The sequence below is a fragment of the Carcharhinus amblyrhynchos genome, chromosome 13 (genome assembly GCF_965287045.1).
Source record: "Carcharhinus amblyrhynchos chromosome 13, sCarAmb.v2.hapA, whole genome shotgun sequence".
Lineage (NCBI taxonomy): Eukaryota > Metazoa > Chordata > Chondrichthyes > Carcharhiniformes > Carcharhinidae > Carcharhinus > Carcharhinus amblyrhynchos.
Genome location: NC_137336.1, coordinates 40,418,015 through 40,442,156, shown reverse-complemented (window position 1 = coordinate 40,442,156; position 24,142 = coordinate 40,418,015). Strand labels below are relative to the sequence as shown.

General features: G+C 42.8%; 1 protein-coding gene across 1 annotated transcript in view; it reads left to right on the top strand.

Moving 5' to 3' along the window:
- The window catches only part of unc5a (unc-5 netrin receptor A), a 229,492-nt gene extending 205,756 nt beyond the window's left edge, over positions 1 to 23,736 (top strand). Inside the window, exons 14-15 of the mRNA XM_080201104.1 lie at positions 18,252 to 18,430; positions 23,571 to 23,736. Of these exons, the coding sequence (XP_080057230.1) occupies positions 18,252 to 18,430; positions 23,571 to 23,736 (345 nt within the window). The remainder of the gene's footprint in view (positions 1 to 18,251; positions 18,431 to 23,570) is intronic.
- Positions 23,737 to 24,142: the final 406 nt, after the last annotated feature.

Here is a 24,142-nt window from a genome sequence, read left to right as displayed (position 1 = left end):
CAGATTCCTCCCATAGTCCAAAGATATGCCGGTTAGGTGGATTGGCCATGTTAAATTGACAGTGTCCCAAACTATGTAGATTAGATGGATTAGCCTTGGGAAAAGTGTGAGATTACAGGGATAGTGTGCGGGAGAGGGCCTGTGTAAATTACTCTGTCAGAGAGTTGGTGCTAAATGGCCTTTTCTGCACTGTAGGGAATTTATGATGCAGCAGCAAAATTTCTATCTTTTGATAAAAAGTAATCCTTTCATTATAGTTTCACAGGAACACATAGCACAAATATTAAAAATGATTCTCAATTATTGGAACATTAAGTTACAAAAATAGCACATGTTCAGTTCAACTAATAGATTACATGGTAGGAAGTAGCATTGTCTAGTGTGAAACAAATAGGCAGCTATGTCCTAGCTATAAGTCCTCAGGCTGATTTTGGTCATGATCATGATAGTGACAAATAATGTTCCCTCTAATTTCCCTTTGAGGTTGTGTTCAGCCTGTTTGTTGTACTATATGTGTGATCAGCGTAAAGAGACTGCTGCTTGTTCTGTTTATTCCCTGCACAGTAAGTTCTGGAGTGCTGCATGGATGTGCCTTCATTCAGCTTAGAGGAAACATTAGAACGAGGGTGAGAATCCGGTCGTTGTGGTACATGTGGGTGCCGGCGACGTAAGCAAAATGCGGACTGAGGATCTGGGGAGGGAGTATGAAAAGCTGGGAATGGAATTAAAAAGTAGAACCGACAAGGTGGTCATCTCTGGGCTACTACCTGAACCGAGTGCAGACGGACGTAAGGTTGACAGGATTAAGTGAATGGGTGGCTCAGGGATTGGTGTGGGAGGAATGGGTTTGAATTTATGGGGCATTGGCACCAGTATTGGGGTAGGTGGGACCTGTTCGGGCGGGATGGGGTTGGTCTGAACTGTGCTGGGACCAGAGTGCTGGCAAATCGAGTAAAGAGGACTGTAGACAGGGCTTTAAACTAATTAGTGGGGGGGAGGGTGCGAGGGTAGGTGACGTTACGAGGTCTAAAGTTAAGGATAGGGTACAGGTAAGGGAAGAGGCCGAACATGTCCCAATAATAGAGGGAGTAGGGGGCGTGAGTATAGTTGGTGGCGTTACGGCAAATAGGGTCCAGGTGAAGGCTGGGATGAAAGCGCTTTATCTGAATGCACGAAGCATTCGGAATAAAGTGGATGAGCTGGTGGCGCAGATCGACACAAATGGATACGATCTGGTGGCCATTACAGAGACGTGGCTGCAAGGTGACAGGGACTGGGAGCTGAATGTACAGGGCTATCAAGTGTTTAGGAAGGATAGGCAGGAGGGAAAAGGGGGGGGCGTAGCACTGCTGATTAAGGATAGCATCAAGGTGGTAGCAAGGGATGATATTGGAGCCAAGGAGCAGAATGTGGAATCGTTGTGGGTGGAGATTAGGAACAGCAAAGGGAGGAAGACGCTGGTGGGTGTCGTCTATAGGCCCCCGAATAATGATCTGGAGGTGGGGCGGGCTGTTAACGCGCAAATAAGTGCGGTGTGCAGGAATGGGACGGCCGTAGTTATGGGGGATTTCAATCTGCATATTGATTGGTCGACCCATGTTGGACACGGTGGGCTCGAGGAGGAGTTCTTGGAATGCTGCCGGGATAGTTTCCTTGAACAGTGCGTGTTGGAGCCGACGAGCGAGCGAGCTATCTTGGATCTGGTGCTATGTAATGAGGCGGGTAGAATTAGGGACCTTGCGGTGAAGGATCCTCTTGGGGAAAGTGATCATTATATGGTGGAGTTTCTGGTGCAGATGGAGGAGGAGAAAGTGGGTTACCAGACACGCGTACTTTGTTTGAATAGAGGGGAATACGGTAGGATGAGAGAAGAATTGGCGAATGTGGACTGGGGGAGCACATTGGAGGAAGGGTCTGCTGAGGAGCAGTGGAGGATCTTTAAGGAGATCTTTCTTGGTGCTCAGCGGAAATTTATTCCGATGGTCAAAAAGGACAGTAGGAGGAGAGGTAATAAGCCGTGGATAACAAAGGAGGTGAAGGAAAGTGTTAAATTAAAAGCGGAGGAATTTAGAGTAGCTAAGAGTAGTGGGCGAGAAGAGGATTGGGAGAGGTTTAAATGTCAACAAAGATTGACAAAAGTTGATAAAGGAGGGTAGGAGAAACTATGAAGCTGGGCTAGCGCTTAATATAAAAAAGGATAGCAAGAGTTTTTATAAATATATAAAAAGGAAGAGGCTGGCTAGGGTGAACGTTGGTCCTTTAGAGGATGAGAAAGGGGACCTAGTGGTAGGGGATGGGGATATGGCTAAGGTATTGAATAACTTTTTTGTTTCTGTCTTCACGGAGGAGGACGTGAATAATTTGCCGGGTGTTAGTGATGGAAAGGTGGTAGGACTGGAGGGTCTTAATGACATTACTGTTACTAGAGAGGCGGTGCTCGACAGACTGGAGGGGCTGATTGTGGACAAGTCCCCAGGACCGGATGGAATGCATCTGAGGGTTCTGAAAGAAATGGCGGAGGTGATAGTGGATGCCTTGGTGGTTATTTTCCAGACGTCGCTGGATTCTGGGGAAGTGCCAGAGGATTGGAAAACGGCTAATGTTACGCCGTTGTTTAAGAAGGGTGCCAGGCAAAAGGCGGGGAATTATAGGCCGGTTAGTTTAACGTCTGTGGTAGGTAAAATGTTAGAATCCGTCATTAAGGAGGAAATTGCGAGGCATCTTGAAGGGAACTGCTTGATAGAGCAGACGCAGCACGGTTTCATTAAAGGGAAGTCATGTCTGACAAATTTACCGGAGTTCTATGAGGATGTGTCTAGGGCGGTGGATGGAGGAGGGGCGGTGGATGTGGTCTTTCTGGATTTTGAGAAGGCGTTTGACAAAGTACCTCACAAGAGGTTATTGCAGAAGGTCGAGGGACATGGAGTTGGGGGCAGGGTGTTAGCGTGGATAGAGGATTGGTTGTCAAATAGGAGGCAGAGAGTGGGTGTCAACGGGTGCTATTCGGATTGGCGGATGGTGACTAGTGGAGTGCCCCAGGGGTCGGTGCTGGGGCCTCAGCTTTTTACCATTTATATAGAGGATCTGGAGGAGGGAACCGAGTGTAGGGTGTCGAAATTTGCTGATGACACCAAGATTGGGGGAACGGCAAATTGTGCGGAGGGTGTGGAGAGTCTGCAGAAGGATCTAGATAGGCTGGGCGAATGGGTCAGGAAATGGCAAATGGAATTTAATGTTGGCAAGTGTGAGGTGGTCCACTTTGGTAGGAATAATGGTAGGAAGGACTGTTACTTACGTGGCGAGAAACTGCAGCAGGCGACGGTGCAGAGGGACCTCGGGGTCCTTGTGCATGAGTCACAAAAACCCAGCTTGCAGGTGCAGCAGGTGGTCAGGAAGGCAAATGGGATGCTGGCCTTCATAGCGAGGGGGATTGAATATAAAAGTAGGGAGGTCTTGCTGCAGCTGTATAGGGCATTGGTGAGGCTGCAGCTGGAGTACTGTGTGCAGTTTTGGGTGCCGCACCTGCGCAAAGATATTTTGGCCTTGGAGGGAGTGCAGAGGAGGTTTACTAGGCTGATACCAGAGTTGAGGGGGTTGAGCTATGAGGAGAGGCTGAATAAACTAGGCTTGTACTCGTTAGAGTTTAGAAGAATGAGGGGAGATCTCATTGAGATGTATAAGATGATGAATGGGATGGATAGGATAGAGGTGGAGAGACTCTTCCCGCTCAAAAAAGACAGTAGAACTAGGGGACACAGCCTCAAGATAAAGGGAGGGGGCGGTTTAGAACGGAGTTGAGGAGGAACTTCTTCACTCAAAGGGTGGTGAATCTCTGGAATTCTCTGCCCGTTGAAGTGGTGGAGGCTGCCTCGCTAAATATTTTTAAGACGCGGGTTGATGGGTTTTTGATAAGAGAGGGGATTAAGGGTTATGGGGAGAGGGCGGGAAAGTGGAACTGAGCCATGACAGATCAGCCATGATCTTATTGAATGGCGGGGCAGGCTCGAAGGGCTAGATGGCCTACTCCTGCTCCTATTTCTTATGTTCTTAAGTCAAATTGAGCTATGCTATACAGTGCATGTGTGTGAATTAGATTGGGACATATTCAGGCTTGAATGTGATGCTGCTCTCTATGATCAAATAGCCTGTGTGCAATTATTATCCAGGGTCACACATGAAGATTGACCATTTAAGCGAGGTACTGGAGGATAGCTAGCACCCATGGAAATACCCCTCAGTTATCTCTAAGTGTCTTTAGGAGAGGACCCTCAATCATATTTAGTTCCTATAAAGTATTGTTTAATAAAGCCCTAGACATGGAATTGAAAATTATTTTTTCACAAGGAAAATCTAACTGAAGCTTCACTATCCTGATAATGGATGGTCAGCCTTGAAAAGCTGCAAAGATGGCAACATAAATTTTGGGATGCCCCTGCTGGAAGTTTCTGGAATTGGCCCCACCAAATATATTGAGCTGCAGGGAAGTTTCATTATTTAAATATAACTGGGCACCTGTCATTTGGGAAAAGTTTGTAATTCCTGTAGAATCTGCCTGCTGTGGGATGGGGGAAAATGATGCTGGGGTCTCCCCTAAAACCATTGTGAAACATGACCCCTTAAGGGAATCGGGAAAAGCCGAGCAAGTTTTCCACATTTTCAGAGAACAAGACTGAATCTGAGGGTTAGACACTCCCCAGTGAGATTTACTTTCAACAGCCAGCAGGTCAGTCGATATGAACCACAGTAGGTGCTGCTCTGATAAGTCAAAGGCCAGAAAACCTCCTGCCTGGGAGTCACAAACCAGTCATTTCCATTTGATGTGGAGAAAGGTATCATTCCGAACAACTGGCGGTGGAGCCTGGGTGGATACATAAGAACCTGGCTTAATCTTTAATGGTTTTTCCACAGCATGGAAGATTTAGTAGGAGGTTGCTGGATGGGCCATTGACTTTCAACCCATTTTGCCTTGTGCACTGAAGATGGATTGTATGAACTAATATGTTTTCTTCATACACCCAGTTAGCAAGAGTGATTTATTAAACATTTCAGTCAGATAACTTGACCTTGAGTACAAGATATACTTATTTTGCACATGGAAAAAGACAGAGAGTGAGTTGTGATCTTCTGTGTTCCTGTAAGGAAACAGCAGGTGACCTCTCCAAGGTCTGAGGTTACCACCACACAATTTGGCTGGGATATAATCAAAGACTTGTGCCAACAGAAAAAAAAAATGTAATGAAGTGTTTAATGTCCTTTGTAGTTGCCAGCAAAACTGTTTCCTGTCCCCACCCCTTTTTAAGGTGAAAATTTTCTTACTGACATTAAATGTCAGGAGAGTGAAAAAGTTTCTAAAAAATCAATTCTGGATTGATTTGTTCCTGTGCGTGTATGGGTGTTGCTTAAAATTAAAATGTATGTGTTTTTATGATCATGTCAACTATAAAAATGTGTCCACTGAAGTTGGGCAAGTTAACTGTCAAGTTTGGATCAATGGGGCCACCATATGGTTAAATAGTATTCTGTCTGTCTCAGTTCAGAGCTCTTCCCAGGTCATCCAGTATTGCAAGTATAAGATCTTAAGAGACCAAGAGCAGAAGGGTATGTTGCCTCCCTGGTGTCAGGAGCAGGGATGTTTGAGTGGCTGCAGGACATTCTAAAGATGGAAAGTGAACAGTGGTCATGGTACACATTGGTACAAATGACATAGGCCAAAAATGGGAAGAAGTCCTGAAAGCTGAAAATAAGAAATTAGCAGATAATTTAAAATGCAGAACCTCAAATGTAGGAATCTCAGGCTTATTCCCAGTGCCATTTGCTAGTGACAGGAGGAATAAGAGGATAAATCAAATGAATGTGTGACTGGAGAATTGGTGTACCAGTGAAGGGTTTAGATTCTTGAGGCATTGTGAGCAGTTCTGGGGAAGGGGGATGTATACTGGCAGGTATGCTTGGGTAAAGCTGGGACCAATATCCTCATGGGGGCTTTTGCTAGTTCTGTTGGGGACATGTTAAACTAGTTTGGTAGGGGGCTGTGAACCAAAGGATAGACATAGATGATTCAGATTCAGATCAGGAAATGGGAGGTAGAACATTAATCAGTGATGTAGGAAGTGATTCAGAAAGACAAAAGAAACGAGGGTTAGAAAGCATCCAGCAAAGGAAATTGACGGTGTTGACCTTTTATACTTCAATGCAAGGAGTATTACAAACAAGGCAGAAGAACTAAGGGCAGCATGATGTAATTGCTATAACGGAAACCTGGCTTAAGGAAGAGCAAAATTGGCCCTGGGTGTAGAGTTTTCAGGCAGGTTACTCTGACAAAAATCTAGGAGGGGCAGCATTATTGGTTAAAGACTCAATTACAGTTGTAAGAAGGGATGATACACTAAATAGGTTAACAAGGCTTAATGGGTTGAACTTAGGAGTATACTACAGACCTCCAAATAGTGAGAAGGAGATAGAAGAACAAATTTCTACCTGTTGGATTAGCAGGACAATAATTGTAGGAGACCTTATCCCGATATTAAGGAGTCGTTCACCTGATGAAGGAGCGGCTCTCCAAAGGCTCATGATTCCAAATGAACCTGTTGGATTTTAACCTGGCGTTGTGAGACTTCTTACTGTGCCTACCCCAGTCCAATGCCGGCATCTCCACATCATTATACCAATATCAACTGGGTTTCAAACAATATAACGGGCATTGAGGGTGAAAGATTCACATGCAGTGTCCAGGAATTTTGTTTTAAACAATATATGACAAGTCCAACAAGAGGAGATGCGATTCTGGATTTATTCTTGGGGAATGAAGGTGGGCAAGTGGGTGAAGTGACAGTGGGTAATGATTTAGTACTATTATGGAAAAGGTCGGAGATAAACAAGAAGTAAAGTTTTAAACTGGGGGATGGAAAAATTCTACAAAACTGAGAAGTGATTTGGCTGAGGTAGATTGGACAAAACTATTAAAAGATAAATCAGTAGGAAGCACTAATAAGTAAGATCCTTTGGGTACAAAGCTTGACATGTCCCCTCCAGAAATAAGAATGGCACTGCCAAATTCTGCTACTAAATCATTGTTCAGTACCCCTATTTTCAAGCATTTGAATAATGCAGGGAATTAATTGCTAGCATGCGGATAGGAATGCTTAAATCATTGGTCTAAAACAACAACTAAATATATTCTGAAATGTTATTAAAGGACTAAATTATTGGCAATAATTGTCTAAGTTTAAAATTGTGGCAATATCAATTTGCATAAACCTAAAAATTACACTTGGTAGTATTAGTAAACCAACGATTAATATGTTCATCAGCCAGTGATCATAAAAAGCAGAGCAATATGTGAATTAAGACAAATGGAAGTGATATGAATCCATTACAAATCCATTTAATATCACAAACAGTATTTTGAAAGCTATAATATCTCTTTCTTAAGCTGTTTCACTCTTTTGCTCCTTTCCTTTGAATTCTAATGAAACAAACCTGCTCATAGTTCCACATGAAAAACTCCAGTAAGTCCCTATGTTTTTTATGTTCACAATTTACAATATATGCAAAGCTTCTTACTTTTCTCCTCTTTATAACTACTTCTATGTTAGAAAGATCTTCTGAAAAAATATACATAATCCCCTAATGAAAATTAACTTTTCACACTGACTTTAATTTTAAATTAGTATTCATATAGCGTAGGTTGTCAAAGATTCCAGAAGAGCAGCCTTGGAAATGTTTGCCTCATAAAGTGAGCCCACCTTCAATAAGAACTTTGTTTAATTGTGACTGATTTATGACAATTGAAATCAGTGAGAAATCCAGTGAATGTTATTTACAATCAATGTCTTTTGTCAGATTTCAGCATGAACTGGCTTTTGTCTTTAATTTCTGGGAGTGGTAAACAAAATACTGTTTCTATTTTTACTTGAGTTTGTAATGCTAATATAGTAATGTCACCACAGTCAGTCCTCTAGTACAACAGTGCTTTAATAAAACAAAGGCAAGTCCACATTCGTGGCTTACAACAAATCAAGGCCTGTCTCTGCATCTACATAACCCCTCGATCCAGGCTGAGTGTGGTTTAATTCCTGCCACTCATTTCTCACTGGGTGAGCTCCCGCTTGCTCAGTAGGGAAACTCATATTCCACATAGCCCACAGGGAGATCTATTAATGACACCCTATATCCACTATAACATTCCTACCCCTTCAGGTCCACAACCAGGAATCCTGCTGGGAAGAAATTCCTTTCGCTGCTTGGCGACTGGTTTGAAGACCAGGAGGTAGTTAGGATCTGGAAGCTTGAATCTAATCAGGGATTTTTGCTTTCGGAGGGAATACCAAAGTATTACTTGCATGTGTTCCTCTTCAGTTTTTTTTTACTCAGGGAACCTGCTTCCTCAGCTTCTATCTTGGAGTCTGTTTCTTCTGTGTCTGGAAGAGTGGGCTCTGGGGTGGCCTCGAGCCGTTTTCCATACAGTGCTGAGCAATTCTAATGCTGGAAGCAAAGCCTGTTCTAGGGCTGACTCTCTGCTCCTAAAATCTACACATTCATTGTTTCCTTAAAAGGCGAAAAGCTGCAGAATGCTACGGTGCAGAGGGACCTGGGGGTCCTTGTGCACGAATCGCAAAAACCCAGTCTGCAAGTGCAGCAGGTGATCAGGAAGGCGAATGAAATGTTGGCCTTTATAGCGAGGGGGAAAGAATGTAAAAGGGGGTCTTGCTGCAACTGTACAGGGTACTGGTGAGGCCGCAGCTGAAGAACTGTGTGCAGTTTTGGTCGCTGCACTTGCAGAAGGATATATTGGCTTCAGAGGGAGTGCAGAGAAGGTTCACTAGGCTGATACCAGAGATGAGGGGGTTAGCCTATGAAGAGAGACTGAATAAATTGGGTCTGTACTCGTTAGAGTTTAGAAGGCTGAGGGGGGATCTTATAGAGACATATAAGATAATGAAGGGGCTAGATAGGGTGGAGGTAGAGAGGTTCTTCCCACGTAGAAAGGATATCAGGACTAGAGGGCACAGCCTCAAGATAAGGTGGGGGGGGGGGAGGTGGTGCAGTTTAGATCGGAGTTGAGGAGGAACTTCTTCACTCAAAGGGTAGTGAATCTCTGGAATTCTCTGCCCGTTGAAGTGGTGGAGGCTACCTCGCCGAATGTATTTAAGTCACAGGTAGATTGGTTTCTGATAGACAAGGGAATTAAGGGTTATGGGGAGAAAGCGGGAAAGTGGGACTGATCCACTTCAGATCAGCCATGATCTTATTGAATGGCGGGGCAGGCTCGAAGGGCTAGATGACCTACTCCTGCTCCTATTTCTTATGTTCCTTTGTGGCCCCTGTGTCACTTCAGGATCCTGAAACTGCTTATTCTAACTAAATTATCTGAAATTAACTTTTTAATTTTTATTATCTTGGTCTCGATCATTTAAGGTTTTCCCTCTCCCTGACATCAATCTTTTAGTATAAACTGATGCAAAGTACTTATTAAATACCTCCATTGTGTTTAATTCTTTCTTTTATAACTTCTGCTATCAATCCCTCCCTGTCCCTGACCTGAATTGTCCCATTGTTCTTTTGTAATTTTTTCATTCTTGTACTCTCCATGGGCACTTTTCAATTTTAATTTGTTTCTGGCCTCTTTATCTTTCAATGATGTCCTCAAAATTGTAGTAGTTTTCCTTTTTCCTAATGGAATATATTAAACCTGAAACTTTGCAATTTTGTTTTGTTAAAGATTCAGCTGTTAATGTCATACATGCCAAATTCTCCTTCCAATTTATCTCAAGCCATCTTATTAATGAGCTTTCTTAAATCTGTCCAAATCAAGTCTGGGTGCTGTAGTTTTGTACTTACTTTACCTCTTTCTAATTGGATTGTAAGCCATACTATTCTGCAATCACTGCTCCTAGGGTCGCCACCAACAATTATTTAAACTGATACATTTACGGTCTAAAAAAATGGATATGCATTGTCAAGTTTTAGTTTTTGTATTTATTTTGCAACCTTTCAAAATTATTATGGAAAGGAGAGAGTTAAAATGAACTTCCCTCACATAAAAATAGTAAAATGCTGGAAAATCTCAGCAGGTCAGACAGCATCCGTGGAGAGAGAATAGAGCCAATGTTTTGAATCTGATGACCCTTCACCAGGGCTGAGAGGAAAGAGAGTCAGCAGAGATTTATACTATGAGGTGGTCCACTTTGGTAGGAAGAATGGTAGGAAGGACTATTACTTACGTGGCGAAAAACTGCAGCAGGCGACGGTGCAGAGGGACCTCGGGGTCCTTGTGCATGAGTCGCAAAAACCCAGCTTGCAGGTGCAGCAGGTGGTCAGGAAGGCGAATGGGATGCTGGCCTTCATAGCGAGGGGGATTGAATATAAAAGTAGGGAGGTCTTGCTGCAGCTGTATAGGGCATTGGTGAGGCCGCAGCTGGAGTACTGTGTGCAGTTTTGGGCGCCGCACCTGTGCAAGGATATATTGGCCCTGGAGGGAGTGCAGAGGAGGTTTACTAGGCTGATGCCGGAGTTGAGGGGATTGAGCTATGAGGAGAGGCTGAATAAACTAGGCTTGTACTCGTTAGAGTTTAGAAGAATGAGGGGAGATCTCATTGAGACGTATAAGATGATGAATGGGATGGATAGGATAGAGGTGGAGAGACTCTTCCCGCTCAAAAAAGACAGTTGGACTAGGGGGCACAGCCTCAAGATAAAGGGGAGGCGGTTTAGAACGGAGTTGAGGAGGAACTTCTTCATTCAAAGGGTGGTGAATCTCTGGAATTCTCTGCCCGTTGAAGGGGTGGAGGCTGCCTCGCTAAATATTTTTAAGAAGCGGGTTGATGGGTTCTTGATAAGAGAGGGGATTAAGGGTTATGGGGAGAGGGCGGGAAAGTGGAACTGAGCCACAACAGATCAGCCATGATCTTATTGAATGGCGGGGCAGGCTCGAAGGGCTAGATGGCCTACTCCTGCTCCTATTTCTTATGTTCTTATGTTCAGTCAAAGAGAATGTAAGTGAGAATGTAGAAAACTGAGAAGGTGCTGAAAGTGTCCATTAAGTGACCAGAATGGTGAAACGAAGGGACAGCTTGGTAAAGGACTACCTGAGGAATGTGGCAGTTGGTTTGAAGAAGTGGAGGTGGTGTTGGGGGGTGGGGGGTGGTGGAGCAGGAGAGCAATAAAATGGAAAATGCAATGAAATAAATGGGGTAGAGGGCAGAAGTGATTCATTATTCCCTCACTGTCCATAGCAGAGATGTTTTTGAACCATCTTTAAAGTAGGCTGTGACATTTTTGCCTTAACCCTCAGCTTATGTGATACAAATTGATAAGACCAACTCTAACTCTCTTTACGATTACATTGGAAAGTTAGTTTATTTTGGGTGCAAGCCCTAGGGAAGGAGGGGTGTTTGTTCACAATCCCACGCATATATATACGCTTAGCTGGGATAGAAATGAGGGAGCTTTTACGACAATGGACACCATCAATGAAAGAACCACAAAAATGAATATTCGTTCGCGTGATGGCCAGAGCCCAAGAGGTTAAAGTCCACAGGGTGTTTCTGACATGGCAGAATTCAGTCCAAATGATTTTCTGTTTGGAGACATCGACGCGAAAATCCTTGAAATCAGTGACGATGCTGCATAATAGAATTTCCTGCCAACTCGGCAGGTAATGATCAGAGTCTTTTAAAATGAGACCAGCTTCAAGGAATTGGTAGAGGCTGACCGGCTGCTTGGTGAGCTGGGACATCTGCTGGAGTTATTTGCTCTTAGTGTTTAATCAGCAGACTGAGCTGTGAGGCTGGAAATTTAAGAGTAAAATAGAACATCGATAGTCCAAAGGGTTTGAAGCCTGGAGTCCATTAATGAGTTAATTGCAATTTCTGTGCTTCCAGTTAAGGTCCACTCTTTCCATTTAGGAGCAAAATCGTCCTTGGTGGCACAGTGGTTAGCACTACCGCCTCACAGCACCAAGGACCCAGGTTCAATTCTGGCCTCAGGTCACTGCCTGTGAGGGGTTTGCACGTTCTCCCCGTGGCTGTGTGTATATGAATCTCCCGGTGCTCTGGTTTCCTTCCACAGTGCAAAGATGTGTAGGTTATGTTGGTTGGCCATGCTACATTGCCCTTAGTGTCAGAGGAACTAGCAGGTAAATATGTGAGGTTAAGGGGATATGGCCTGGGTAGGATTGCTGTCGTTGTGGATTCAATGGGCTAAATGCCCTACTCGTGCACTGTAGGGATTCTATGATGTCTCTGCATTTATTATCGTCACAGCTGGAGGGAGTCAGTTCATCTGTTAGTCATCTTGTTTTGTGATTATAATGTGGCCTTACAATGGCATGTGACATTCCACATGGATAAGAGTGGAACTCTCTTATTCTTGTAATCTCTGTTGGAAGCTTCTGGAACAGATGGCCAATCGTGTTTGTCATGTGACCTGAATCTTGTGGTTCAGCAAAATGCATTTAAAATAGCAAAAAGAATCAACTCTTGCTATATTTGATAGTTTTGATTTATTTTCCTGTCTTTTTGACATGACAAGATGGAATGATTTTTTTCATTACAGACATACTAGCCCTGAAGTAACTGAGTTTTTGTTTCACAGTGAGAAAATCTGTAGCAGGAGTTTCAGTCTGGGGTGGGATAGATGCTGATAGCTATGTCTGTAGAGATATAACTGAGCTGCCAGACCTGAATGTCTGGCAGGAAATTTGCTTGGCTTTAGGTGACCACCAGCCCTTAACAGCTTGAAGAGAAAATTTTTCATCAGGTCAATGTTCATAGACAGCTTATCCCCTTGAGCAAAGTGTCACTGCGGCACTGTGCTTGGATTTCTAGACATCAAAGTGACTTGCCTATGACCTTCCACTGTGCTGAAAGAAGATGCTTATCACGTAGCTGATGAGGGAATGCTGATGCCAATCCATAACCATGGCCAGAATGCCTGACATGTAGGCTGCATGTGAGACATTTTGCTGATGATCCAAATCTTGGCTAAAGTCATGAATGATTTGTTAACTTATGGTCCAGTTTTTTTGTAATACACAAAGATATAGGTCTATGGCTAGGATTTTTAGGATGGCAGGGTTTCTCAACTCAGAGTCAGTGAGGACTGCTTCTCCACCAACACTGCCTGCCACTGTGTTTCACGCTCTAACAAGTGTTAATTGGCTGCAGGAGGAACTGCACCACCTTTTCTGTCTCGCTTGGGAGGAAGTCCTGCAATAGAGGGTGGGACTCTTAAAGATTGGAATCTGTCTAGACTTTGCATCATCAGAAGCTGGAGTGGACAGGACTGGGTCTGCATGCATGAAGAGATATGTTCTGTGGGGGTTTCAGGGTTGGGAGATAGGGTGGTAGAGGGATAGGGGGAGAAGCCGGTTAGAAGGGAGGTCTAGCGGCTACTTGACCTTAAGGGGAGGAGTTCCCAGAGTTAAAAGAAGGTTTCTAATGGAGAAGCCCCCCACTACTGCCTGCCCTCTTCCCCCCCCCCTCACCCCCACATTCCACCTCCCCCCGCACCCACCTCCCCCCACCCCCCAACCCTGCCATCTTATAAGCCTAAATGCCTAAATTCAGGCCTATGCGATGAAATCATAATTTTATATGAAAAATAATTGCAATGTCTTTTCTCATGGAATACTGAAGAAATAGTTTGCGCTAAGAAACACTTCAAAAAGTTTTTAGAGCAAATCTTCTGTTTGTGTGCTCTTAGTGTACATCGTCACTTGCATTTAATGGGAAATCAAATGCATGCAGCCCACGATTTCCCATTCATCAACATTAATGGATAAAGAAAAATCATTGACCGTGCCTGCATCATTTCTCGATAGTTTCTGCCAGGGGCAAGCAAGCAGAAAATTTACTTCTATATATATTCAAAGCTGCAGAGAAAACTCAGTGTACAAAGTGGATAGTCAGACAATGCAAACTCCTATTAGAGGGCTGATTGTAGATTAATAGTATTAGATTTGGTAAATTTCCTGCGCACTTTTAAATAACATTTGTGTTTATTAACAATGAGTTGAATATTCTCACTTTGGCAATGCTGAAACAATGGGTGAGTTTTTGGGTCTGGAACTCAACCCAAGAGTGCGCCCAATAGTTGCTCTTAACCAGAGCAAACCAAAAGTCATTCCATCTACAGATACCCAGACCAATTAGGGAGGGTGGACATGATAAAGGATCCATGTTGTCAAAGGAAGAATTCCTAATTAAAGGGACCACAGCATGGAACAGGAAAAAAAAATCAGCATTTCAATTTTTGAGGCCATAAGGAATGGAAAGGAAACATGGGGAGTCTATCCAAGCACCCCATGTCCCCCCACCCCCCTACTCCAAACTTCCCACAGATCTCTCACTCTTCCCTAGAGGTCTTACTGAGGGATCTGAGAAGCTCTGGTTGGTGAGGTCTCCCTAGGACAGAAGCAAGAGGACAACATGCTCAACCAAGCAGCTGTGCATGACCACTGGCCAAGAATGTTAGCAGTGTGCTCAATGCAAAGCAGAGACAGTGCATCAAGAGGACCCAGGACCTCAGGAAAATTGAGTAGTGTTACTCTTCCAAGTGCAAAACGCACACCCTGACTTATCTGGCATTCTCCTGCACAATGCACCCCAAAATAACACACCTTGCAGCTCCACTAGCGCCCCTCTGCAGGCACCACATACTTACATCCAGACAGCCCCCACTTTGGCCTCATCCTGTTACCTTTTCAGACTTGTGCTTCACAGTTATCCTCCACATGTGCTATTTTTCTTTCCTTAGCAAGGAAGCTATGATTAAAAACTCACATCTCTGTTTTGCTTTTGCAAAATAGAGAGAACATGTACTGTTGGGGAACAACAGAGACTAAAGGGAAGTGGAGCTCTTTGCCCGCCAATCACAGGAGCCTTGGCTGCTCCTCTCAATGCATATCCACTAGGAAGGAGATCTTGTTCCTTTGGGCAGTGGGTGTCTGCAACAACTTGTCATATGAGCCTGAGCTATTTGAAGTACTGATGCTCAGACATGTCGAGAGAGCTGATCCTTTGCCTATGTTGGGATCTAGCTGCTGCATCTGTTACTGCTGCTGCCAGTGTTGGAGTCGGTAATGTTGAGGCTTTTGTCTTTGTCCTTAAGAGATAGAAGGTGGAGCTGCATAAACTGCTCCCAAACCATGCCCGATTGGCAGCACTAAAGTGCTGCTGAAGGTGAATGAAGTGATAGATAAGTGAAGCACCTTCTAGGAAGTTGGCAATCACTTGTCAAACAGTGACGGCACTCTTCAAGAGATGAAATTCTTTGAGCGGTGGTTTCTCAGTGGTCATGGTTGAAGAATATAGGAAGAGGCAGGATCCTGTTGGGATCTGAACCCAATATAAATTCCAGGGACCTTTGGAGCTCACCCATTGCCAAAACCTCCTCCAACAGTCTGGGCAGATTCTCCCCTATAATTTACAATAATGTTAGTTTATGATTTTTGGACAGAGAGGAGTCTCATATCACCTTTGACAAAAAATCCAATAAAATGGAATTTATTTATGCTGTAGTTAAGTTTGATAAAGGCATGGAGAGGAGTTTTAACAGATGAGGTGAAATTGAGGCAGAGGCACATGATATTGTTGGGGTGGAAGCAGGTCAGCTTTATAACAGGGCTAAAGGGTGGAATTTAATGGCCTCTCCAGTTGCACAGTGAGAGGGAGCTGCACTGTCTGTATAATGGGGTAAGAAGGCTTGGGGTAGGCCTTCCCAACTCCCCCTAATTAAGTCCTGGGTGCTCTTTGCAACACCTAGGCCAAACAATGACCTCATCCAATGGTAGAAGGAGAGCCATGGTATGACTGGATGTGTGTGTTCATTCTGTGCTCTGGGACTCTGTGCCCAATGAAAGGCCTTATTGATAGCATGAATCACTCCTGCAGGAAATCCCTCTCATTACTTGTATTTGTTACAGCAACAACCACCCTTCCCCCGCCCACCCCCAGCCCTTTGCCTCCTCAGCAGGGCCTGTTTAACTGGCCATTCCATTTTCCAGGGGTCAGGGACAATTTCTCTTCCTGGGCCTACTGCAGCTCCAGCAATGCTTCCAGTGGTGCTGCTGGAACTGAAGAACTGCCAACCTCTGGCTGATAGTACTTGGAGTGTGGGCACCTACTCTGCATGACCCAGGAACTTAGACGTTGATCAGGTTGGTGCCTTACTGGCTTTTAGATGCCCGGGAATGACTGCTGAGGGGATGCCACCAGGTCTCCAGCCAGTAGATGTGCCCACAATCATCACCATTAAATCCAATCCAATTTGCGGTTAGCATGCAGTTCAGAAGCAGATTGGATGTTACCAACTAAGGTCAGGCTGAGTCAGTGAACAGGAAGAGTGATGGAATTAACCATAAGGTATTAATGGGCAGTGGTTTGTTACTGGAGAAGAAGACAATAGCTTTGCTTTTTGTAAAATTTAGATAGAAAATCATGTGGCTCACCCAAAGGTGGATATTGGCCAAAATCTCTGACACCACAGAGGCAATGTAGAGACTGACGTGCAAGTCAGGTTGTCAGCGTATGTGTGGAACCTATCGCCTTATAGGCTATCATTTTGGTAAGGGGCAGAGGGGAATCAAGAGCAGACCCTTCCTCTGGAGTGCTCTGACTATAAGGGTGCAAAGATAGGGGGTTACTGGGGAACAATTGTGATGGGAACATGTTTAGGTTTTGCTGGGAACAAGTACATCAAAGATGACGTGAGAGAGTAGTTAAACAAGTTCATGGCTACAGAAACTTCCCAGAGAAATGGAATGCCAAAGGCTAGGCCATTGAGAATTGGAAAGTCCAGTTGTAACAAATGGGTGGAAATGTTTTATTTTCCAGTGGAAGATATAGAAGGAAACTGAGTTGAAAGGAGCAAAGAGATATAGTGGCTGAGGGATGCAAGAAAGTTCTCATTAATGGTCTCATCAGTAATTGAGAGTGGACAGGCATGACATAAAGTAAGGTTGAGGAGGTGATATGAAAATTCAAATGGAAAGAGAAGTTTATGGAGGATAAGAAAGTAATGAATGCCAGGTAAACTGAGATGAACATTTAATTCATGAGGGGCTGTGCACTATAAATCTTTCGTGTGGGCCTTGGAGGGGAGTGTTTGGAAGTGAGGATTTCTAGATTGTGCAAATGTGCAGTTCTCTCCATTTGTCTGTTTATTTCAGGGTTACTCCACTAAGCATTCTGATAACAACTGTGACAGCTAATGGGTTTTTCGGTCTATTGGTTTCTCCTTTATTACTTTGTCACTCTTAAATATAAAATTCACGCTCCCCAAAACATGAATTTTAGTTAGCCAGTGTATTACAAATGTGATTAAGTCATTCATTAGCAAAGATCAACGGGTTTACTTCCAGTTGTTAAACTGTTTAATATGTATGATTTCATCTTGTGTTACTCTTGATGATTTAACTTATTATAAGCGGTAAATTTAGTTGTCTAAAAGCACAAGATTATCATCAGTTGGAAGTTGTTCATTTTAATTAGGCAGCTTAACTGAAGTTGAGACAATCTTATTGCATGTTTTTAAGTAGCTAAGATTGAAGTTGTCAAGAACTGTCTGGAGATAAACAAATGATGAATCTTGAGCAACATTCAGCTCACAATACTCACTAATAATGTGTGACAACTGCACATAAAGTTACTACTCTCTGCCATTCAACAAACGTCTTCTAAAATTTTCAGGTACTTACTGGTTTTTTTTGTCAATTCTTCAAAATGACTGCAGAAAATTGGCCTTTAATATTGAATTTACCTTTTTGGTTAGGGACAACAGAGCCAATGCCAGTCAAACTAAACAACCAAATCTGATGGACTACAGACTCAATTCAATATTAGTTTGATGTCACTGTGTAATATCTCCAGCAATTGTCATCACTAGGCAATAGTGGAAAATACTATACCAAGAACAAAAAGCATAAGCTACTTCCACTAAGCAAAAATGTTTTGCATTTTAAAACACACTCAATAGAAGAATGAAATAATTACTTTCTTATTGTTTTTATTTTACTTTCTGGTTCTAAACCATTGAAATGATTTGTCAGTTGAGACGTTATGGTCAATATTCAGCTTACCTTGAATGTATATCTGAATATCACCAAGAGATAACGCACTGAAGGCAATTGGAACATACAATGAATTGAAATCTATATTGTCTCTGTGAATTTTCCATTATTATGATACATTTCATGCAGAGCTGAAATGCATGATAATAGGCTGATCTAAAATTATTTTTATCCCCTCAAGGATGCGAGGCAGACAGACGTTCAATTTATGGAGTCCAACAATTGTGGCACATCTTTAGCAGGACCTTGTGCTTTCAAAATCCCTTATCTGATCCGACAGAAGATTTGCAGCAGTCTGGATATTCCAAGTTCAAGAGGGAGTGATTGGAGGATGCTGGCGTATAAATTGAAATTGGACCGGTGAGTCTAAACAGATTTATATAACCATATCATCTCGGAAGTCACAATTTTAAAAGACTATGCTCCCAGTGTGGCGTCTTCTGTGTGAACAGCAATTGTACTTTGCTCTCAGGAGGACATGTTGACACAGATGTAGAGGGGGGTGCAAAATGTGTATTATTGATGTCCATCACCTTGTAATAAGTTACACATTCTTTGAAGAGTTTTTCAATCCCTGTGTGTTTATCTACTCAAAATGAAAAAGTGCAAAATGGATAAAGACATTTTGTCATTGATAGTTATGGCTTTCCTTAACTGACACTTGAAGTTGTAAGGTGAGCAATGTTCTTTCACAGCTTTTCAAAGCAACTTTGCTTATTGTGTCAGTTTCATTATATTTCAAAGACTTGCCAGACTTCCCAAAGGCTCATTGGTTCTTAAAATAGAGGATGTTGGGAGGATGCGGGAGGGATGTCAGAGGGGGGATATGGAAGGCTTGAAGGGGTCATGGAGGATATAGGTACATGGGGATCTAGGGGACATAGAGACAACATGAAGTTATGGTAGTTTGGGACTTATGAGGGGCCAGGCAGTGTGTGAGCAGATAGGTAAGAGCATGAGGAGGAGGGGTGGTGAGGAATAAGGGCTGATAATTATGATTACAACGGTGCTGACTTTTCTGTAGATGGAAGTGGATCTTCTCACCTCCTGACTTCACCATCGGCCATCTCTGTTTCTGCCTCAGGCCTGCCTCTTAAGGCTGCAGGTCAATTCCATCATGCCCTTGCCTCCCCAGAATGAGTGCCAGGTGGGAACCTCCTGAATTGAGATAGATTTGTGGAGATGAAAATTTTGCTGCTTGTCTCCTTCATAAACATTCGGTCTTGTGTCTCCTGCAAGATTCCCTGAAGTATTCAAATTGGACAGTGGAAAAGATTACCAGTTTCACAGAAGTCCAGGTATTAGTCTTAGGTGGATATTATTAATGTGCATTTAGTAGACCAATTAGGAAAAGAAAAATCAAGATATTTCTATTCTTGCTTAGTACTGATGAAAAATAAAGTGTTAAATAATACTCTTTGGAATAATGTAACGTAGATTGTCTCGGAGCAGAGTAAACGTGACTATTAAAAATGATTGCACCGGAAGGAAGCTAAGTTGTGGAAAAAATATTCTTAATTTTTTTCTAACGTTAAATGATAAACCATGCACCCTTTGAGCAATACATTTTATCAATTAAAGCATACATAGGAACATAGGAATTAGGAGCAGAATTCAGCTCTTTGAGTCTGTTCTGCTACTCAATCATTATGGCTGATCTCCACCCCCCCCCGCCCCCGTCTCAAATTGACCTCCCCACCTGTTTGCCATATCCCTCTTTCCTTTTTTTTTAAATTAGAAATATGTCTATCTCCTTCTTGAAACTATTCAACGATTCAGAATCCACTGCACTATGGGGCAGCAAGTTCCACAAATTTACCACATTCTGCAGGAAGTAGTTCCTCCGCGTCTCAGTTCTAAATCTATTGCCTCACAGCCTATACCTCTGACCTCTTGTTGTAGATTGTCTCATAACAGGAAACATTTGGTCTACATTACTTTACCAATCCCTTTTTAAAATTTTATTTCCCTCGATCAGATCCCCTCCAATCCTTCTAAACTCCAGCCAATACTGTTTAATCTCTCCTCATATGTCAACCCCTTAATCCCGGAATCAATCTGCTGAACCTCGTCTGAACTGCCTCCAATGCCACACCACATTCTTCCTCAAATAACGAGACCAAAACTGGACACAATACTCCAGATGTGGTCTCATCAACACCCTATAAAACTCTGAAATCACGGAGCTGATTCTCCCATCCCGTTGCGCTGATTTTTTTTTTAGCGCAGTGGGCTAGAAGATTTAAGTGGGGCCAGATTAGCGCAATCCACGTTGGACGTCCAACCCTAAGCACGTCTCCCAGTGCTGGATTTCCGGCACCGTCAGCTCCGCACCGGAAATAGGTGCAGACCCGCTAGCCTCTCCCACCACCCCCTGCCAGGGTTATTTCACTCCAATGGGGTTTACAGTAGCTCCCCACTTACGTGGAACTGGTGGCCTGACCCCGCTGGATTGAAGGGGGCCAATTGGGGCCCTCCAGAGGGTCGGGCACCAAGGGCCGAAGTGCCAATGCCCAGGTGGCACCTTTACACTGCCCATCGGACACAGGGAAGTGTTAAGGGGGTTGAGGTTTGATGGGGGCAGGGCCTGATAGAAGCAATCAGTGGGGATGGGGGGCTGTCCCACTGCCACTCTGCAGTCAGGGTCAGTGGGGGAGGGAGACTGGCAATCAAGGCTGTCCATCAGGGTTGGGGGGTAGGAGAAATCAGGGCTGCAGGAGAGGGGGTTAGCTGCTGGGCCCAGGCATGTTTATAGGACCAGTGATCGAGCTGTGGGGGAGGAGGAGGAGGAGGAATGCTGGCATTGCAGGGGCTGGCCTGCGATCGAGCTGGCCAGCATTTGGGAGGCTGGTAGACAGGGACCACTGCACGTGCGCCAATCTCAGCGCTGACGGATTGGCGCATGCGCAGTGGCCCACTCAGCACTATGCTGCTGGTGTCTCCAGTGACGTCTCCCCTGATTTTTGATGTAATTTTGGCTGGTACACTCAGCGGTGTACTGAGTGTGGAAGATTCTTCTCTAAACTTCCACTGAAAAAAGCTAGTGTGATTTGCTCCAGTTTTCATGTGAATTTGAGACTTAGAATATTTTTGGGAGAATCGCCCTCCCACTTCTCTACTTTTATATTCCATCTAGTAACAACTAAAGAGTGGCACTAGCCCACAATTTAAAAAAATAATCCTCATAGCACTAAAGATAAGCGGTACTGGAGCTGGATAAAAGGTATGTCAGATTTCAATTCTTCCCTGTAACTGTACTTTGCCTGAGACCAACCCTGTTATTTTAATGCGAGCTCTTGGGAGTTATGTTATGCATATTTCATCCTCCTCGCTTCACTTTTTTTCAGAAGCACCATTCTATTTTATCATCTTTTCCTGGTTCAAACATACCTTTTGAACTGACAGGTTTTCATAATATGCTGTGAACATCGAGCTAAAATTCATGTCCTTCATGCTGGAATGGAGAAGTCAGCAGCCTGATTACTTTGGCTGCATTTCTTGCATCTATATCGGAAAGAGAATTAGGAAATCTTAAAACTGAATGGTGGGGGAGGGGAGTTCCTAAACTGGATCAAGAAATATGGCACTGCATTCCTGCTCCCACCATAAAATAAAGAAATCAAATGGAACGATGAAAGGTGGCTTCAGATGTATTACTCACTGCTTAACAATTATTATTGTTGCCAATTTCCTTTTTGCTTTATACTGTACTACAATAATTTTAGGGTAACCACTGACAATGCACAATAGACAATCTCACTACCTCCAGACTGCGTTTCTATTCCATGTGATAACATCGATACTATAATTCTTGCTGCTCTTGCACTTTAATGCACCATGTTTATATTTAGGAGCTGTGGGGAGGGACTGGCCCAGTGGTATTATCGCCAGACTATTAATGCAGAAACTCAGCTAATGTTCTGGGGCCCTGGGTTCAAATCCTGTTACAGCAGATGGTGGAATTTGAATTCAATAAAACGAAATCTGGAATTAGGGATCCAGTGGTGACCACAAAACCATTGCCGGTTGTTGGAAAAACCCACCTGTTTCACTAATGTCCTTTAGGGAAGGAAATCTGCCATCGTTACCTGGTTTGGCCTCCACATGACTCCATAGCCACAGCAATGTGGTTGATTCTCAATTGCCCTTAGGTAATGAGGAATGGACAATAAATGCTGATGTGCCAGTGACGCTCATGTCCCATGAATGACTAAAAAATATATATTACCACTGGAATGCAGGAATTAGGTTTGTTCACTGAAGACATCCTTGGAAAGAGTCTCCAACAACTTCCCTTTAGAAAACTGGAGAAAAGCAACTTTGAGAAAATATGCCTGGCACACTGGGAACCACAAAAGCATAAAGCTGGCACTTTAAAATTATAAAACTGTATTTATGCTCACTCACATAATTAAATTGATATTAAGGACTACATCTAACCAACTGAATTGCTGTAGTTTCAGCCACTTCTCTGATCCAAGGTTCTGTTTGGCAATTATATTTAAAATCCCCATAGCAGACATTCATTTGAATAATTGAGGTAATAAAAAAGAACTTTTTTGGTGTATGTGAAGGTACAAAGAAATCGATGCAAGTGCTCCCCTCTGATATTGAAAAATCACACACAATTTTGCTTCCTGATTACTTCTCATGTAAATCTTACCGATAGCTCATTTTACTGAGATATTTCTGAATCTTCATAGCTTTGCAAGAAGAAACACTGATTTCTTTAAATTATGTATTTGGCCTGGATCTTGCAAAATGTTAATTAATTTTCAATTTTCTTGGAATAGTTACTCTCTAAAATACATTCCTTCAAGTAACTTCAGTTACTTTATATCTTTATAGGAGCGTCTTTTTTTCTCTCTCTCTCTAGTTCCAATGTTTTGGCCATAATAAAGAAAATAAGAAATCACTTGCCCAAAATCAAAGGTTATATTTTAAATGAGCCCATGTTTTAAATATCAATTAAATATGCTCCATTGTGGGTATCAATTATAAAATTTTTAAGTGAAACCATTCTTTAGCCAATTTTGTAATCCAGAATCAACTGCTCAACACTCTAAGAATTTTTTATACATGTTTGCCACAATCCTTAACAGTCAGAGCTGGAAGGCTTGTACTGTGCACATTTATATATATCTTGGATCTAGATATACTTTTCCTCATTCAGAAATTCTCTATAAGTCTCTTGAAGGTTTTTTGCAAAAGCTGCAATTGCAAAGGAAGAAATGTCATCTCAGCTTCTAAGCTAAGAAGTGTATCAGAATGAAAATATGTGTAAAATCAAATTGCATTCTTGAAGCAATTTTATTATAAAGTGTTAAGGGGTGCATTTTTAAATATGATTCTCCCACAGACTGTGAAATGCAAAAAACATGGAAGATAATATAAATTTACATCACTCTGAAGATCCATAATGCATTTGGTCCATATTAAGAACATTCACACCTACCGATGGAGGGGCTCTAAAACATTTTTCTGTTTTATATTTTAACAGGTATCTCAATTATTTTGCATCTAAAGCTAGTCCAACTTCTGTGATTCTTGATTTATGGGAAGCTCAGCACTTTCATCATGGCAACCTGAACCATCTTGCTATGATCATGGCAGAAATGGGAAAGCAAGAGCCAATGATATTTGTTGTATCAGAGGCAGAATGCTGAGGTAGCTTGGATAAGTTATCAACCGATTGTGAAAATTCATTTTATGAAAAAAAAACTCATTCAGAATCAACTGAAGTCTTGCTTAAGCAGTAACTCTTCCATCCTAACCAAGATTAATATATTTTCAGTGGATTAAGGCTTCTATGTAGATTTATTAATTTTGTGAACAAACATTCATGACGGAAGTTGATTTTGTATTGTTCAGTATGTTCACTGGTTCAAAAGAAGAGGTTGCACAAATGTTCCCATTTGTCCTGTTATGACTCATTTGATAAAGATAGCACATGATGTGGCACAGAAGAAAGAGGCAAGGAAATCTTAGATTCAATGTTTTCCCTGTTGTTAAATTCATTGATTCCAATTACAGTGGCAAAAGGTACTATAATTCACTTCAGCAGTCCTATAA